At 44.2% G+C, this 19,775-nt stretch overlaps 1 protein-coding gene across 1 annotated transcript; it reads left to right on the plus strand.

Annotated features, from left to right (window-relative positions):
* Positions 1 to 1,057: 1,057 nt before the first annotated feature.
* chm (CHM Rab escort protein) lies at positions 1,058 to 18,499 on the plus strand. Its single transcript, XM_083987442.1, has 17 exons — positions 1,058 to 1,445; positions 2,295 to 2,361; positions 2,550 to 2,622; positions 2,700 to 2,824; positions 2,912 to 3,024; positions 3,107 to 3,192; positions 3,322 to 3,468; positions 3,576 to 3,692; positions 7,403 to 7,514; positions 7,605 to 7,827; positions 10,280 to 10,357; positions 13,005 to 13,112; positions 13,242 to 13,305; positions 13,658 to 13,754; positions 15,050 to 15,148; positions 17,737 to 17,882; positions 18,055 to 18,499. The coding sequence occupies exons 1-17, from the start codon at positions 1,394 to 1,396 to the stop codon at positions 18,307 to 18,309; spliced, it is 1,962 nt and encodes a 653-aa protein (XP_083843568.1). The 5' UTR covers positions 1,058 to 1,393; the 3' UTR covers positions 18,310 to 18,499.
* Positions 18,500 to 19,775: the final 1,276 nt, after the last annotated feature.

Consider the following 19,775-nt stretch of genomic DNA (forward strand, 5'->3'; position numbering starts at 1 on the left):
TGGGAGCATCCATAATATAAATGAGAAAAAGACTCACCCTCTTCTTTGCAGAAGGACATGAAAGGGGACACATCTGGTCTACATGTGTTAATGAATTCATGTATACATTTTTATAAGAGCGTTCCTCAAGAACCCTTCCACCAAGCCACAGAGCAGGAATCACAGCTTAGAGAGGCTTATACAGAAAAGACACTTTACTTAAGGTCCCATATTATGAAAAACAGGTTTTTTCTGGTCTCTACATACATAAACTGATCCTCCCTGAGCCTACCAACTCCTAGAATGAAGAGACGGGTCCTGCATGGACTCTGCAGCCCACCGACTGGTAAAACGGTGCTCATACAGGCTGTTCAGACTCAGCTCCTGTGGTGACATAACGACGGGAGTGAGGCCGGCCCCTCAGCGCCATAAAACGCCTACCACATCTATTTCTATGGCTGCAGTACACAGCAAGAAACTCCTGAGCTAAATTGATGACATACCGACCAATTTCATAAGTCATAAAGTGGTAATGATCTTTGCCGTGTACAGTAACCATGTTACTTAAAGGTGCAGGCACAGAAACAGCTTGTTCTCAGTAGAGCTTGAGCGACTTTTAGACAGCCGACATTCAGGACCACGGATCAGTTTGGGGCAATACATTTCGAATACAGTTTAGTTGGACGTCTGACAGCTGAGTGAAATTGAGTAAAAAGAAAAGAGTATAATATGGGATCTTTAAATGTGGTAATTTAGTGGATGCTGGATGGCAGAGAGAGACTGAGGAGTTCCTATTCGTAGGCAGCCAGGTCACCAGTTCAGAAATAAACACAATACCTTTTTTTAAAAAGTTGTTTTTTTCTTTTTATTAACAACATATTACATAATGTGTGTGGGGAGAAGTTGTGTTTGACAGCTATTTTCCATGTGTCACTGTGAGCTTGAAGAAGGAAGCAATTTTCTACACATAAACACGCACACAAACACTTGTCACATGATCCTGTCATTCAATCCAGCTCGACCACGCGCTCCTCCCACAGCTCTGTGACGTAGGCTATAATAACAAGTGACAGTCTGACTGTAGGATCTCTACATCACAGGTCTAAACTAAAGATTAGACCTTATAGTCATTGTATGCATGTCTAATATTTATTGGTATTTGTAAAGATTATTCGATCATTACCAATGTTTCTTCCGTACAAGTGCACGTGATAATTATTAGTATTCTCTCTTTATTTTTTGTCGTTTTTTGTTGTGGTTTTTGCTTCGGACAATTAGACACTGGCTCTTCTCTGTGCCATTTCCCCCACTGTGGAACAAATCAAGGCACTTGTTATCTTATTACATCAGTATTGATTGATCATTGATCGATCTGTGATCAACGGCTACGTGATTGTGTTGCCAAACTACCAACATGGCTGCTGAGGATCTGCCGTCTGAATTTGACGTTGTCATTCTGGGCACAGGTAAACCACCACCTGAGTGTTGTTACGTGTTCTGACCCAGTCGGTGTGTGTGGAAGTGTCTCTGTTAACGACTCGGATCAAAAATGTCCCTGAATCCCGTCTGAAACCGGTCCGAAAAGGGACACAGGCTGGGCTTAGCCTCGGCGTTAGCTAGAGGCTAACGCTCCGTTCACTCTTAGTGACAGTGGTTAGCAGCTAACGCCGTGGCTACTCCATTAGCTCCGCTAAAAACGTTACATAAACGGAACAACAGTTCGTTCAGAAGCTAATGACGTGTAGCAACAGCCGAGTGAACGGAGCTGTCTCCTTGGCTCCGGTGGTTTGGTCCTTCGTGTGTCTGCGAGGCTCAGAGCTGTGGACTTACTCCGTGTTAGCGGGGCTGCTAACAGGCTAATGACAGCTGCGGTCATGTGACATAGCATTATGACAAACACAGGAGGCTAACCGATGCTAACTGTGTTTACGTGGCTAACATCATGAATCAGCACTGCGTGTGTTTGAGAGAGAGAGTTATCAAGTTAACAGTGAATTTAAAGTTGAGGATAAAATAAAACAAACATATACATACACATACATACACACATGAACCAGCCAATGTGACTGTACTGGATGGGACAGAGGGAGCGGGTCACACTCAAACTGTGGTTTCAGGAGTGGGAGTGGGGGCTTGTACCCATAGATATAGAAAGATACATCTATGCTTGTACCACCACAGCTGCATCATATCTGTTCTGTTTTGAAGACATGTACTGTCCCGCCTGTCTCTATGGATTACAGGTTGTTGGTGATAGATTCCAGACTGGTTTTAGATGATGACGACTGACAGTAGATGGTATTGATTGTGTGCAGGTCTTGCTGAGTCAGTGGTAGCAGCAGCCTGTTCCAGAGTGGGACAGAGGGTTCTCCATCTCGACAGGTCAGTACTGTTTACTCATAAAGTGAATCCCTTATTGAACCACATGTATCCATTAATAGAGAGTTTAAAGTTTAAACTGATATAGAAATAAAATCTATAAATAAATCAGTGTTTGTGCCAGGCTTTTATCCTGAAAGGGTGTGTCTCCTCAAGGTTAGTGACAACTTCCTGTGTGTGCATATCTTTAGGAAAAGCTATTATGCAGCAAACTGGGCCAGCTTCACCTTTAACGGCCTGCTCGCCTGGATACAGCAGCATCATGTGAGTGGAACACTGCGCTGGTATTACTGCTAATGTCTGCTCCGTCAGCGCTTCCTGTAACCTCCCTGTGTTTGTAGGCGGAGTCTCAGCCTGAGGAGATCCAGGATTGGTCGAGCCTTTTGCAGGAAGGGGAGGAACTACTCTACCTGTCTAACTCGGACTCTGCCGCCATCAGTAACGTACAGGTGTTTTGTTTCACCAGGTACGAGGCAGTTTGACAGTTTGTCTGAAAGGCTTTACACAGCAGATGAGCCTGAGCACTGAGACCTGCAGGTCTGTTTGTTTTCAGTGAGGAAGACGAGGAGACGGAGGAAGCTCAGAGTCCTGATCCTCCAAACGTCACAGAAGAAGAATCTGGTGATACAGAGACTGTGAAAGCAACTTCAGAGACAGAATCTGCAGGTTTGACTCTCATCAGTTATCAATATCAGACTGAATCACTTGGTGATCCACAGGAGGAGAGTCAGTGTTGTTTTGCTTTCAGATTCAAAGGATGAAGAAACCACAGAGAAACCAGAGGGAGGAGCTGAGGAGAAGGAGGAGAAGGAGAAGGAGGAGGAGGAAGGGCAGGTGAGGAGGCTTCAGAACCGCATGACATCCTGGGAACAGTCAAAGGCTCCATCAGTCATCATGTCCTGATGAGTTATTGTAATTGATATGTGTGATGGGTAATCAGACAGATGTTTCATCCAATAACAGGCTGCCCATGCAAAGGGGGAGGAGCCACAAGCAGATCAGCCATGCCCCTCTGCCCCTCAGAGCCAATCAGAGGTAACCAGGAAGAAGATCAGCTTCGCTCAGCTGGTGAAGGAAGGACGCAGGTTCAACATTGACCTCGTCTCCAAGGTAACATAGCAACAGCCTAACTACAGTAAACATACAACAACAACATGAGAGAATGTAACTATAGTGACTCCTCAGCCAATCCTATCGCTCACTGACTTCTTGTCCAGCTCATGTATTCTCGTGGCTCATTGGTTGATCTGCTCATCAAATCAAACGTCAGTCGCTATGCGGAGTTCAAGAATGTCACCAGGATACTCACCTATCGCCACGGCAACGTGGAGCAGGTACGTACAAACTTTGTCTGATGACCTCTGTTACCTGTCTGTCTGTTACCTGTCTGTTACCTGTCTGTCTGTTACCTGTCTGTTACCTGTCTGTCTGTTAGCTGTCTGTCTGTTACCTGTCTGTTACCTGTCTGTCTGTTAGCTGTCTGTCTGTTACCTGTCTGTCTGTTACCTGTCTGTCTGTTACCTGTCTGTCTGTTACCTGTCTGTCTGTTAGCTGTCTGTCTGTTACCTGTCTGTCTGTTACCTGTCTGTCTGTTACCTGTCTGTCTGTTACCTGTCTGTCTGTTACCTGTCTGTCTGTTACCTGTCTGTCTGTTACCTGTCTGTCTGTTACCTGTCTGTTACCTGTCTGTAACCTGTCTGTCTGTAACCTGTCTGTCTGTTACCTGTCTGTCTGTTACCTGTCTGTCTGTTACCTGTCTGTCTGTTACCTGTCTGTTACCTGTCTGTTACCTGTCTGTCTGTTACCTGTCTGTCTGTTACCTGTCTGTTACCTGTCTGTCTGTTACCTGTCTGTCTGTTACCTGTCTGTTACCTGTCTGTTACCTGTCTGTCTGTTACCTGTCTGTCTGTTACCTGTCTGTTACCTGTCTGTCTGTTACCTGTCTGTCTGTTACCTGTCTGTCTGTTACCTGTCTGTTACCTGTCTGTAACCTGTCTGTCTGTAACCTGTCTGTCTGTTACCTGTCTGTCTGTTACCTGTCTGTCTGTTACCTGTCTGTCTGTTGACCTGTCTGTTACCTGTCTGTCTGTTACCTGTCTGTTACCTGTCTGTCTGTTACCTGTCTGTCTGTTACCTGTCTGTCTGTCTGTCTGTTACCTGTCTGTCTGTTACCTGTCTGTCTGTTACCTGTCTGTTACCTGTCTGTCTGTTACCTGTCTGTTGACCTGTCTGTCTGTTACCTGTCTGTCTGTTACCTGTCTGTTGACCTGTCTGTCTGTTACCTGTCTGTCTGTTGACCTGTCTGTCTGTCTGTTACCTGTCTGTCTGTTACCTGTCTGTCTGTTAGCTGTCTGTTACCTGTCTGTCTGTTACCTGTCTGTCTGTTAGCTGTCTGTTACCTGTCTGTCTGTTACCTGTCTGTCTGTTACCTGTCTGTCTGTTAGCTGTCTGTTACCTGTCTGTCTGTTACCTGTCTGTCTGTTAGCTGTCTGTTACCTGTCTGTCTGTTACCTGTCTGTCTGTTAGCTGTCTGTTACCTGTCTGTCTGTTACCTGTCTGTCTGTTAGCTGTCTGTTACCTGTCTGTCTGTTACCTGTCTGTCTGTCTGTCTGTTAGCTGTCTGTTACCTGTCTGTCTGTTACCTGTCTGTCATTTACCTGTCTGTCTGTTACCTGTCTGTTACCTGTCTGTCTGTTACCTGTCTGTTACCTGTCTGTTACCTGTCTGTCTGTTACCTGTCTGTCTGTTGACCTGTCTGTCTGTTACCTGTCTGTCTGTTACCTGTCTGTCTGTTACCTGTCTGTCTGTTACCTGTCTGTTACCTGTCTGTTACCTGTCTGTTACCTGTCTGTTACCTGTCTGTTACCTGTCTGTTACCTGTCTGTTACCTGTCTGTAACCTGTCTGTCTGTAACCTGTCTGTCTGTTACCTGTCTGTCTGTTACCTGTCTGTCTGTTACCTGTCTGTCTGTTACCTGTCTGTCTGTTACCTGTCTGTTACCTGTCTGTAACCTGTCTGTTACCTGTCTGTCTGTTACCTGTCTGTTACCTGTCTGTTACCTGTCTGTCTGTTACCTGTCTGTCTGTTACCTGTCTGTTACCTGTCTGTTACCTGTCTGTAACCTGTCTGTCTGTTACCTGTCTGTCTGTTACCTGTCTGTAACCTGTCTGTCTGTTACCTGTCTGTCTGTAACCTGTCTGTCTGTTACCTGTCTGTCTGTTACCTGTCTGTCTGTTACCTGTCTGTTACCTGTCTGTTACCTGTCTGTCTGTAACCTGTCTGTCTGTTACCTGTCTGTCTGTTACCTGTCTGTCTGTTACCTGTCTGTTACCTGTCTGTTACCTGTCTGTCTGTTACCTGTCTGTCTGTTACCTGTCTGTTACCTGTCTGTAACCTGTCTGTCTGTAACCTGTCTGTCTGTTACCTGTCTGTCTGTTACCTGTCTGTCTGTTACCTGTCTGTCTGTTGACCTGTCTGTTACCTGTCTGTCTGTTACCTGTCTGTTACCTGTCTGTCTGTTACCTGTCTGTCTGTTACCTGTCTGTCTGTTACCTGTCTGTCTGTCTGTCTGTTACCTGTCTGTCTGTTACCTGTCTGTCTGTCTGTCTGTTACCTGTCTGTCTGTTACCTGTCTGTCTGTTACCTGTCTGTTACCTGTCTGTTACCTGTCTGTCTGTTACCTGTCTGTCTGTTACCTGTCTGTTACCTGTCTGTCTGTTACCTGTCTGTTGACCTGTCTGTCTGTTACCTGTCTGTCTGTTACCTGTCTGTTACCTGTCTGTTGACCTGTCTGTCTGTTACCTGTCTGTCTGTTGACCTGTCTGTCTGTTACCTGTCTGTCTGTTGACCTGTCTGTCTGTTACCTGTCTGTTACCTGTCTGTCTGTTACCTGTCTGTTACCTGTCTGTCTGTTACCTGTCTGTCTGTTACCTGTCTGTCTGTTACCTGTCTGTCTGTTACCTGTCTGTCTGTCTGTCTGTTACCTGTCTGTCTGTTACCTGTCTGTCTGTTACCTGTCTGTCATTTACCTGTCTGTCTGTTACCTGTCTGTTACCTGTCTGTCTGTTACCTGTCTGTTACCTGTCTGTCTGTTACCTGTCTGTCTGTTGACCTGTCTGTCTGTTACCTGTCTGTCTGTTACCTGTCTGTCTGTTACCTGTCTGTCTGTTACCTGTCTGTTACCTGTCTGTTACCTGTCTGTTACCTGTCTGTAACCTGTCTGTCTGTAACCTGTCTGTCTGTTACCTGTCTGTCTGTTACCTGTCTGTTACCTGTCTGTAACCTGTCTGTCTGTAACCTGTCTGTCTGTTACCTGTCTGTCTGTTACCTGTCTGTCTGTTACCTGTCTGTTACCTGTCTGTTACCTGTCTGTCTGTTACCTGTCTGTCTGTTACCTGTCTGTTACCTGTCTGTAACCTGTCTGTCTGTAACCTGTCTGTCTGTTACCTGTCTGTCTGTTACCTGTCTGTCTGTTGACCTGTCTGTTACCTGTCTGTCTGTTACCTGTCTGTTACCTGTCTGTCTGTTACCTGTCTGTCTGTTACCTGTCTGTCTGTTACCTGTCTGTTACCTGTCTGTCTGTCTGTTGACCTGTCTGTCTGTTACCTGTCTGTCTGTCTGTCTGTTACCTGTCTGTCTGTTACCTGTCTGTCTGTCTGTCTGTTACCTGTCTGTCTGTTACCTGTCTGTCTGTTACCTGTCTGTTACCTGTCTGTCTGTTACCTGTCTGTCTGTTACCTGTCTGTTACCTGTCTGTCTGTTACCTGTCTGTTGACCTGTCTGTCTGTTACCTGTCTGTCTGTTACCTGTCTGTTGACCTGTCTGTCTGTTACCTGTCTGTCTGTTGACCTGTCTGTCTGTCTGTTACCTGTCTGTTGACCTGTCTGTCTGTTACCTGTCTGTCTGTTGACCTGTCTGTCTGTCTGTTACCTGTCTGTTACCTGTCTGTCTGTTACCTGTCTGTCTGTTACCTGTCTGTCTGTTAGCTGTCTGTTGACCTGTCTGTCTGTTAGCTGTCTGTTGACCTGTCTGTTACCTGTGTCAGGTGCCTTGCAGCAGAGCTGATGTGTTTGCCAGCCGTCAGCTGTCTGTGGTAGAGAAGAGGAAGTTGATGCGTTTTCTCACTTCCTGTGTGGAGGAGTCAGAGGAGCAGCAAGGTGAGACATCGCACCTGTCTACCTGCTGACATCTACTTAACCTCAGGGCATTGTGGGTAATGTAGTCCTATGTCTACCTCTTTTCTCTAGCCTACAATGGTAGGCCATTTTTGGAGTTCCTACATGACCAGCAGCTCGGAGAAAATTTGCAACACTTCCTACTTCACTCAATTGCCATGGTAACAGAGGACACAGCCACAGAGGTAGGACTGGCCTCCACACGTCACTTCCTGCGCTGCCTAGGTCGCTATGGCAACACGCCTTTCCTCTTTCCTGTCTATGGCCTCGGTGAGATACCACAGTGTTTCTGTAGGTAAGAGCCTGTCTGTGTCCTTCTTGTCTGTCTGTGCTCCACCTGTTGTCTCTGTTACTACCTGCAGTAGCACCAGAGTGGTGTATACTAGTATTCCCTTTTTTCATGATAGCCACTTATTTCGTTATCTCGATATATCATTATAGCTTTGTCCCCGTTATAACCCCACCCACTTTGTGTTATGGCTCCGCCCACTTTCTCAGTTACAACCCCACCCATTTTTCGTTTTAGCCCCACACACTTTCAGCTATGGCGCCGCCCACTTTCCGTTATAGCCCCGCCCACTCCTCCATTGTAGCACACCCATTTTCAGCCATAGCTCTGCCCACTTCTCATTATAGTCCCGCCCGTGCTCAGTTACGGCTTTGCCCATTTTCCATAGCTCCGTCCACTTTCCGTTATAGCTTAGAACAAAAGAATCTCAAAACATCTAAATGCAGTTCCTATAACGGCCACTGTGGGAGCCACTGAGCAGTGTTCGCTCTGGTGTGTCATGGATACATGACAACAACTTCCATTCATACCAGTCATACGTGCCTGACGCGGAGTGATAGCCTACGCTGTGATAAGGCTTTAGAATAGTAGCCGTGGTATATGCTCATTATACCATGGTTAACAACCAATCAGATCGCCGGATTTCACCTTTCCGTTTTATAAATATCAATGACCAACTGCTACCTTCCTGTAAACTGAAATGATTCCACCAGTGAACCCTGTTGCTAGGCAATCATGTCAACACATTCTTTGATTATTTCATCACGAGTGTTATATCGAGATAACAAAATAATAAGTAGTTATCATGAGAAAATGGTAATAAAAACATATATATATGGACGTGGCCGTTCTCAGCTTCCCTACTTTACTGTTAGTTTCATCCAGCTGAAACTATTTGAACTGTTCTGCAAAGTGAGTGCAGTCATCAGGCTGTCATTTCATCATTGTGACAGGCATACTACTAGATAGTACATATTCTTAAGGATATCTTCAGTGCTGTGGTCCTCAAGTTCTCCTGAGTTAGTTGTCATGGTGACACTGCTGTTTCCTTGGAGAATGTGAATTTTAATGAGGAGGGTGTCGCCCAGGGCTCAGCTCATTTACATATTAGATGATCCTCAGGGGACATTAATGCTCCTACACACACACTGACACACATACTGAAAGGAAGTGAGCAGCACGCTTAAAAACAAGTCTCTGTCCATTCATGCATTTGGTTTTTAAATAGTTTAGGTGTTAATGATGAGAATGCCCAAACACATAGAATACCGGTAGTATTCGGTTGTTTCCTTTACATGTGGACATTATCTGAATTAGTCAAAAAAAACTTAAGGTCATTATTAGTCATTATTTAGGTGTTTGACACACACACACACACACACACACACACACACACACACACACACACACACACACACCTGATGTTTGTGTCTGTGTGTGTGTGTGTGTGTGCGTGTGTGTGTGCTGTAACTTTCCTTTGACTCCACAGTTAAAGGGATAGTTCACCCAAAATTCAAATTTCACTCATTATCTACTCACCCTCATGTCAACTAAGAGCTGTGAGAATTTTCAGAGTCCTCCGTCCCTTCTCTGAGTTACGGGGGGGTCCGCGCAGCAGTATTTGTCCATATAATGGTTGTCAATGGACACCAACTTTCTTTGTCCAAGAAGACACACCAAAAAACATCCAAATACCTCCATACTGCTCGTCTGTAATGTCCCTCTTGTATTGAAGCCCCGACATGAGAATTTTTTTCCGCCGGTCAGTGCAAATCACGCGAGATTGGCACTGACACAGGAAGAGCAGTGAACCGAGACACTGGGAGCTTCCGCTACGAACAAGCTTAAAATATAGACTTATTTAATTTTTTTTGGAACAATTTCTCATGTCGGGGCTTCAATACAAGAGGGACATTACAGACGAGCAGTATGGAGGTATTTGGATGTTTTTTGGTGTGTCTTCTTGGACAAAGAAAGTTGGTATCCATTGACAACCATTATATGGACAAATACTGCTGCACGGACCCCCCCGTAACTCAGAGAAGGAACGGAGGACTCTGAAAATTCTCACAGCTCTTAGTCGACATGAGGGTGAGTAGATAATGAGTGAAATTTGAATTTTGGGTGAACTATCCCTTTAATACTTTGTTTTCTTTTAATCAAGGATACACACGCAAACAATCATCAACACATGCTGACTGACAGATTTAATTTGTGTGAGACTGATGAGTCTGTTGAGCTGCACACACACACACACACACACACACACACACACACACACGCACAGTGAAGAAACAGAGACTGTGATTGGCCACGACAACTGTCAACATTCCCTCATACTGACACAGATGCATTTCTTCATCCCTGTGTGCATCTGGAGAGTGGACAGCTGATGTAATGAGCTTCCACTGAGCTGATTGGACGACAGCCGGGAGTCACCTGCTGCTCTGTGTTTCAGGATGTGTGCCGTGTTTGGAGGAATCTACTGTCTGAGACACTCAGTCCACTGTCTGGTCCTGGACAAGGACACCAACAGGTACTGCACTACTACACAGTACTCACAGTAGAGAGAGAGAGAGTGTGTGTGTATGTGTATGACCTTCCTGTTAAGAGCAGTGATTGGATGATAATTTATGATCAGTGAAATATTCAATTTATGAAGAGGAAATGAACTCATAATTTAATCTGTGATGGTGTGCACACCTCCCGGCCCCTCCCCCCTCTGCCTGCCAGTGTCTCTCTATCATTGTTTGCTGCCCTGTCGGCTGCCTGATTAAATGACTTATCACACGCGCACACACAGAGGTCACCTATAGAAGGTCTCACACACACACACACATCATCATCTGTCATCATGGCAACATTAGCCCGTTAGCAAGTGTTAATGATCACATCTCGTCACCGTCAGTGTGATCAGCTGATTGAGGCTGTGCAGACGTTTTCTTGGAGGGACGGCCGAGGTGATGACATCATTAGCTCTGATGCTGATCACTTCATGTGTTGAGTCAGATCTGCTGATCAAACTACAACAACAAACCTCTGAAGGCAGGTCTAAGCTATAGGTGTGTGTGTGCGTGTGTGTGTGGTTATGGATGAGCTTCTGTTGCATCATTACTCCCAATAATGGACTTCAACAGAGAGAGAGACATAGAGAGACAGAGAAGTCAGATGGAGAGTAACAGACAGAGGTTGATGATGTCAGGTGAACCTGTCAAAGCTGCTCATGGACAACTCGGAACTCTGAATTTCCCAGTTGAAAACTCTGATTTCCAGATGTCAGAAAAACCAGAAGACCTGGCAGACTGGAAGAAACAGTAAAAAGAGAAGCATTTTAAAATCATGATCATTTAAAATCGAAGCGAAGAAACAACATAATGTTTGAACTTATTTAGGTAGTTAAAAAATGCATTTTAATCATGTTTTACCATTGACTGTGTGGTTTAGATTAGATTAGATGTACTTCATCCCACAATGAGGACATTTAGTTGTTACATCAGCCAAGTTAAAAAAGAAAGAAAGTAGAGAGGGCTAAAAAAGAAAAACACAAACACAACACAGCTCAACAGACAGAAAATGTAGACACAATAAACAATACAACAAATCAACCTTCAACCAGGCAATGTGCAAAACAAGTACTGAGGATATTTAAGCAATATCACACGAGAGGGAGTGCTGTTGTACTGTATATCAGCACGGCTGTGATTCGGTCGTAGGCACGAGGCCGCATTTTTAGAACAGTAATAAACTACAAGAGATTATGATTTGTTTGTTTATTTAATCATTTCTTTGGCTCCGCCAACAGAAATAGTTCCGCAACTGGAAGGGAGACAAGGCTGTTGCCAGGCAACACATAAACATTTCATACTAGCTTGCTACTAGCTACAAGCTTCTCCACCGAGCTGCTTCCAGTGCTGGTTCTGGTTCTGAGCCCGTGTCTGATTAGCACCGCAGCAACAGGACCAGCATGAAGACATACAGAGACGTTATCGATACTGAAGAAACACACTCCTCGATGTCAGGTCAGGTATTTAATGACAACGATGAAGGAGCCCTGCAGCAATACACAGAATAGCAACATAAGCTAAAACAAATAGCTAATTAACAGTATGAGCTTAACCAAGCTTGATAGTAATGAAAATAAAATACTAAGACTTACAGGAATATGAACAGAGATGAACCTCCAACCACCATAGCAGGAACATAATAAACAGATACTCACAAAATGGCCGACTACTAACTGAGCCAGTGTAGCACTAATAAGATACTGCCCCCTAGTGGCCAGGAGTACTCCTCAGATACCGTATTACATTTGTTTATCATCTATGTAATCAAAAATCAATATAAACACAGTTGAAGCTAAGTAGCTGAGCTACGTGGCTAACAACAGCTAACGCTAATATCAAAACACATCACCGTCAAAACGTAGTTGCCCCCGCGGCGATTTTTTCCCCCAGCCGGGTTTAGTAGAGATTTATCGCCAATTAGACGGACCAGGTCAGGTCCAGGTTTTAATGTTCAGGTCCGTTTATAACTGTAGCAGCAGCAGCAGCAGCAGCAGCAGCAGCAGCAGCAGCAGAGAGATGGGGCAGCTCCTGTATGGGGAGCCTGGCTCTGACTTAGCTCCTGTTCAGCTGAACAGCGGAGTGATTATGTCTGTGAAAAGTCCCATTGCTGTTATACTGTATATCAGCACTATGGAACGTCTCTTGTCCAATCAAATTGCTCGGTTGGGACCGGTCGGAACTAACTGTTGTATAAAAAGATATAAGGTGGCCTGATATAAAAGTATTGATGGGTAAAGTGACTATGGTGTAAAATAAAAATATTGCAAAGTAAGTGACAATGATATAAATATAGATATGAATATAAATATACTAATAGAGCAGCTATGCATGAAATAAAAAAAATCATAATGTAAGGTGAAAAGTGACCATAATATACAAATATTGCAAAGTAAGTGACAGTGATATAACAGTACTGCAGGTATAAACCATATAAATAAATCAAATATTTCAGTGTAAGTGACTATAATATAGAAATAAATAATATTGCAGAGGTAAAGTGACAACAGTGACTACAAGTGTGTTACCATTTTTGTGACGTCAGACAACTGATTCTCAAAGAAGTTTCCATGGTCGCTGTTGTCGATGACTTCACAGCCTCGGCTCCTCCCTCTGTTTCAGGTGTAAGTCTGTGATTGACAGCAGAGGACAGCGAATCAGCTGCAGCCACTTCATAGTGGAGGACGGCTATGTGCCAGCAGAGCGGAAAAAGGCGGCCACGCCCCCCAGGTGAGTCTCCACCAGATCACAGATCAGCTCTGGAGCAGGTGAACCTTCGTAACTTTACATTGAGCCATGCCCCCAGTGGTGATGTCACAGTTAAAACCAGCTTGTGTGTGTGTGTGTGTGTGTGTGTAGGTTCCTCAGCAGAGCCATCCTCATCACCAACGCCTCCGTTCTGCCATCACCCTCAGACCAACAGGTGAGTCGTCAACACCTGTCAGTCATGTTAGGCCTTTAGACAGTTAACAAGTAAGATGCATCATGGGACATATTTCATCTAATGCCAAAAGAATGAAGTCAAATAATAGAGTCGATAACTGAAGAGAGAAAATCCCCCAGTTCAACACACACACACACACACACACACACACACACACACACACACACACACACACACACACATGTAGGTGTGAGTTAAATATTGAAATATTTAATTAGGTTTGGTCAGAGAATTATATTTCAGTGTGTGTGTGCGTGTCTTGTAGCCTGCAGTGTTCAGTAATGAGATGAAACTAATCTGTTTTTTCATTAATGTCTTCTGTCTGTCACAGGTTTCCATGGTAACGGTTCCTCCAATCACAGCAGGGTGTCCGGCAGCGAAGATGGTGGAGCTCTGTCCATCCACGATGACCTGCATACCTGGCACCTGTGAGTATAGGACCCACCTGCTTTCATCTTCTCCCCTCTTTCTCTGCTTCATCCCACTCTTCATCATTTCATTTGTACTTTCATGAGTGGACCTCTCACAGACCGCCTCACCCCAGCCCAGTCCCAACCCCTGTCAGTCCCCTGCAGACTCAGGACAGAGGGTCTCCAGGTCCTTGAGGAGGTTTCTGAGCTGATGTTTCCACAGAACTGTAACAGAGTCTGAAAATCCTCCAGTGTCCTTGAAGAGAAACTGATTAATGACCAACATACACTGCAGCAGAGAGTGTGTGTGTGTGTGGTGTGTGTGTGGTGTGTGCGTGCGTGTGCGCGCACGTGTGTATTTAGATAAATGGTGTTTTGTTTTGAAGGCGTTCAGGCTCACTGACTCAGTACACTGAAGAAGATGATGATTTGACAAATGCAACACACACACACACACACACACACACACACACACACACACACACACACACACACACACACACACACACACACACACACACACACACACAGAGAGAACGTGGATCTTATAGAAAGACTTTACAGAGCAGACCTTCTTTTCATCATGATGTTGGAACAGGAAGGTATTTGCTGTCTGAGGTTCTTCAGTGTGAGTGAAGCTGCTCTCACAGGTTGGTGTAGAGTAGGGCTGTCAATCAATTCTTATGTTAAATATTACAATTTTATTCAAATTTTTTAATGTTTAAAAAAAAAAAAATTATTACCGTATATCATTATGTACACCGATGCCAGCTTATTATCAGGCCTACGTCCCGCGGCCACTAGAGGGCACTCCAACTAAATCTGTTATAGGCCTATAACATTTGCAACAAGTTTTACCAAATCAATACAAAACTTCATGAAGGGAAATTGAAATGTTATAAGGCCAGATACACATATATAGATATGGCCAGAAATGTATAATAAATACTGTATATAAATAGATATAAAGTGCTTGATTTTGTCCTCTGTCAGTCAAATGTGTTATGTGTGTTTGATGGCTTTGACAGTGGAAGTTCGTCAGTTTCCACACTCGAATCTTCTCATTTAAAAAAAAATTTGAATTCTATTCTCGTGTTGGTTCCAAGGGTTCTTGGTTAGGACCAGTTCATGAGGAGGATTGAAGGGTGTGGGTTTAGAGGACCACTGGGGCTCTTGTTGGATTGATTAGTATTTGCTTGATTAGAAATTAGAGTAATGTGATGACAATGATGAGGATTTACCTAACCCTGACCACTGTCAGTCTGTTACCATGGAGATGACAATGAGCAAATGCTGTCTGATGTTTTCTGTAGATCTGGTCCACCTCACCTGTCAGTCAGTTGGCTCCGCCTTCGAGGACCTGTCACCAGTAGTTACCAAGATGTTCCACACCTCGGAGTCACATGACCAAGGTAACACACACACACACACACTCCTACACACAAGGCTACAAACTTTCTCTCCTTTCTGACCTCCTCCTCCTCCTCCTCCTCCTCCTCCTCCTCCTCCTCCTCCTCCTCTTCCATTGTCTTTAATTCATTCATCACTTTCTTCTGTGGTTTTAATTATACCAGGAACAACCTCGAGGAACAACCTCGAGGAACACACACACACACACACACACAGGATGGATGGATGCAGGTTTGAAGATTGATCACGGGTGAGGAAGAGGGGGAGGAGTGATGATCTCCTAGTCTGTGTGAATCTGCAGCTTCAGCTTCTTCAACCTTCAGACTAATAATCACATTGATTATCAACTGCTGATTGATGACTCATCATTTTATCATTTGGTCTGAAAAAGGGAACAACCGAGAAAAGAAAGGAGCTCTGCCTCCAGAGGTAGAAGTGACATCTAGTTGTGAATGTGAACAGTAGCTGGTCAGAATATTAGGAACATGATCCATGATGAGACACTCAAGAAGGAACCAGCCACACTTCAGGTAGCACTGACAGTTCTGCCTGCATAGATGACACAGTCCAGTCACAACTGATGTTTAACCTCTGACGGTCTGGTGGATCACCGTGTTTGTATAAGGGAACTCTGCGTACCTTTACTACATGGCTAACATTAGCATTAGCAACTGTTTTTGAACATAAGATGTCTATTTACCCTCCAACATCTGTCTTCAGAGGTGGAGTCACCAGTGTGCACCAACACAAATTACGGTAACCTACTTAAGTTAGCCTGCTAACAAACTAGCCCCGGGGCAGTCTGCTGAAGTTAGCCTGCTAACAAACTAGCCCCGGGGCAGTCTGCTGAAGTTAGCCTGCTAACAAACTAGCCCCGGGGCAGTCTGCTGAAGTTAGCCTGCTAACAAACTAGCCCCGGGGCAGTCTGCTGAAGTTAGCCTGCTAACAAACTAGCCCCGGGGCAGTCTGCTGAAGTTAGCCTGCTAACAAACTAGCCCCGGGACAGTCTGCTGAAGTTAGCCTGCTAACAAACTCAGGGTTGCCAACTCTCACGCATCTGGCGTGTGTCACACGCTTTTCGGTCCTGTCTCACGCTCTCACGCCACTCAAACAATTCTCACGCCAAAATCAAGCGATTTGGCAAAAAAAAAAAAAAAAAAAAAAATTTAAAGCAAGCTTTGGCACTCATCAATAGGCTCTCTGATTGGTGTGCGCGATGCTTATCCGCGTGTCAATTGGACGGCTGCTCAAGCCTGTGATCACAGCACAGTAGGACGGGGAGTTGTCGATCCGCGATCCGTGCCCCCAGACCCCCCTAGAGGGATATACGTATTTTGTCACCTATTACACCTCTAGCCTACTCAGTTTGCAGGTATAATGTGTGTGTGTGTGAGAGAGAGAGAGAGAGAGAGAGAGAGAGAGAGAGAGAGAGAGAGAGAGAGAGAGAGAGAGAGAGAGAGAGAGAGAGAGAGAGAGAGAGAGAGAGAGAGAGAGAGAGAGAGAGAGAGAGAGAGAGAGAGAGAGAGAGAGAGAGAGAGAGCAATAAACATAACTATTATTATTATTATAGACAGCCCCCCCCCCCGCCAACAGAATCTCACTCCAGCCCAGGACCAAAAGTTGGCAACCCTGACAAACTTGTCATTCCTGACCAGCAGTGAAACTTACCTGTATGTACTAATATTATGTATGTGTGTGGTCTGTAGGATGTGTACGTGCTACATAAGCCTCCGCATCAGTGCGTTCAGTGTTTATTAAAGGCAGTGTTGGGCACGTTACGTTACTACTAAAAAAGTAACTAGTTATGATAGTTACTTCCCCCCCAAAAGTAACCAAGTTAGTAAATAAATTACTACATTATTAACTGTCACGTTACTTTTATATGAAATGCTCAAATATGTCCAATTACTTGGACTCGCCCCCCTAACTCCCTAACCATAAAAACCCTCACCTCCTGTTAATCTCCCATTATCCAGCCTGCCTGTGCGGAGGAATACTGAGTGAGTTGGTTTGTTCCAGATAAACGGCGACTAGTTGATTGACTAAAAATAAGAGTGTAACGCACACTTTAACATCAAGTCAAGTAACAGTGCATTTTGTAATAGTAGCAGCGCTGTAACGGCGGAAACAGTAACTTTTTTGATTACTGTGATCGAAAAAAGTAGCGCCGCTAGTAACTCCATTATTTCATAACGCCGTTCTTCTCATCACTGATTAAAGGTCACTTATACTAGTCACCATGTGTGTGTGTCAGATTAGCTGCATGTTCTTAGCTGCCACTAATGTCAGCCCATTAATCACATGATGAATTAAACACAGACCAATGAACCAACTCTGGGGAAAATGTGTTAAATGTACATTTTTATTTTTTATATGAGCTCATGTGCTAACACATGTTTATGACAGACACCACCACCACCATGGGGGGGTCCAGATATTTAAGCTTCACATGGTCCATGCGTGTGGCCAGTCTCCTGCTCTGTATTTGATAAACTGAACAACTGTTGAACAGATCACTTGTAATTATCCAGTCTGTTAATAAGGATCAGAATCATAACAACATGGAACATGTCTGTCTGTGTCTCTGTAGAGAAGCGTCCGTCCGTCCTCTGGTGTCTCTACTTCAACATGGCTGACGGAGCAGGGGTGGAGGTGGAAGGTCACCACCTCCCATCTAATGTATACGTGTGCTCTGGACCGGATGGAGGTCTGGGACATGACTACGCCATCAGACAGGTCAGCCTTACACACACCTGACTGATTATTTGGCTGCTTGTTGCCATGGTAGTTAAGAGCACGAGGACACTGACACTGCAGACAGCTCTGGTGGTTTCCTTTAACTGATATTGTTGAAGTGATTATTACTGGTACATTTTCTGATCAGCTGATCAAACTGTTTTCTGCCAAGGCTGAGGTGATCTTCCAGAAGATTCTCCCAGAGGAGGAGTTCTGTCCTCCAGCTCCAAACCCTGAGGACATCATCTACGACGGAGAGAACCCACCCCCCACCACAGAGGAGAAGGAGGGGGAGGAGGAGGACAGGGGGGAGGATAAAGAGGAAGACAGGGAAGAGGATAAAGAGGAAGACAGGGAAGAGGATAAAGAGGAGGATAAAGAGGAGGACAGGGAGGAGGGAAAGGAGAACCTTCCAACTGAGGAGTAACGTGAAATAAAGAATTTCTGTACAAACACTCAAACCCTTCATAGAAGCCAAAACCGCCTGCAGTGCATTGTGGGTAAAAGTTGCCTTCATGTGTTTTTATTATTTTTCTATCATTTGTTATTTTTCTGCTTTGTCTTATTTAAATACTGTAACTAACAAAGTCATTAAAGCTTCAACTGGAACAGTTCAACAGATCAGCTGTCAGTGCTTCATCAAGACTACTGACACACCACAGTACTGACATCTATACACCACTACAGACAGACCACAGTACTGACATCTATACATGACTACAGACCAGACCACAGTACTGACATCTATACATCACTACTGACAGACCACAGTACTGACATCTATACATCACTACAGACAGACCACAGTACTGACATCTATACATCACTACTGACAGACCACAGTACTGACATCACTACTGACAGACCACAGTACTGACATCTATACATCACTACTGACAGACCACAGTACTGACATCTATACATCACTACTGACAGACCACAGTACTGACATCTATACATCACTACAGACAGACCACAGTACTGACATCTATACATCACTACTGACAGACCACAGTACTGACATCTATACATCACTACAGACAGACCACAGTACTGACATCTATACATCACTACAGACAGACCACAGTACTGACATCTATACATCACTACAGACAGACCACAGTACTGACATCTATACATCACTACAGACAGACCACAGTACTGACATCTATACATCACTACAGACCAGACCACAGTACTGACATCACTACTGACAGACCACAGTACTGACATCTATACATCACTACAGACAGATCACAGTACTGACATCTATACATGGAGTGGTTTGAATTTAATATTTAAGAAGTTGCCGTTAAAACAAGTCTGCTGGATACATCTCTAAGGTTAAAACATTATTAATGATACAAATAGATTATGTCAAAAAACAAACTTATCTTTAGAGGAACAAGTCAACTTAAATAAACTACAAAACCAGCAGGACAATCGATATCTGCAAAAAAGGAGCATTTATCCACTCAAGAGCTTAATTGTTGGCTAGAGGAAGGTGAAAAAAATACATCCTATTTCTTTAACAGAGACAAACAAAACAGAAAATTAAGATACTTATTAATAATATTAGCACTGACAACCAAGGTCTTGTCAATGAGGAAATAAGACATTTCTATAATAACTTATATGCTACATCCAAATTTTCAAGGGATGATTGTCAAATATTTTCCAAAAAATTAGGGAATGTAACAAAATAATTGCTGAATATTTTTGGGCAACATATGGAGGATAAGCTTAAGCAATTGGGCGAATGTCAAAAAGGAAGTCACCAGGACTTGATGGGTTAACAGTGGAGTTTCATATACATTTTTGTAATGATATCAGAGTGCTGCTTTATAATGCCTTCATCTGGTCATCTGTCCTCTACTATCACCTCCATCCCAA

Source organism: Trachurus trachurus (genome assembly GCF_905171665.1).
Source record: "Trachurus trachurus genome assembly, chromosome: 14".
NCBI classification, from domain to species: domain Eukaryota; kingdom Metazoa; phylum Chordata; class Actinopteri; order Carangiformes; family Carangidae; genus Trachurus; species Trachurus trachurus.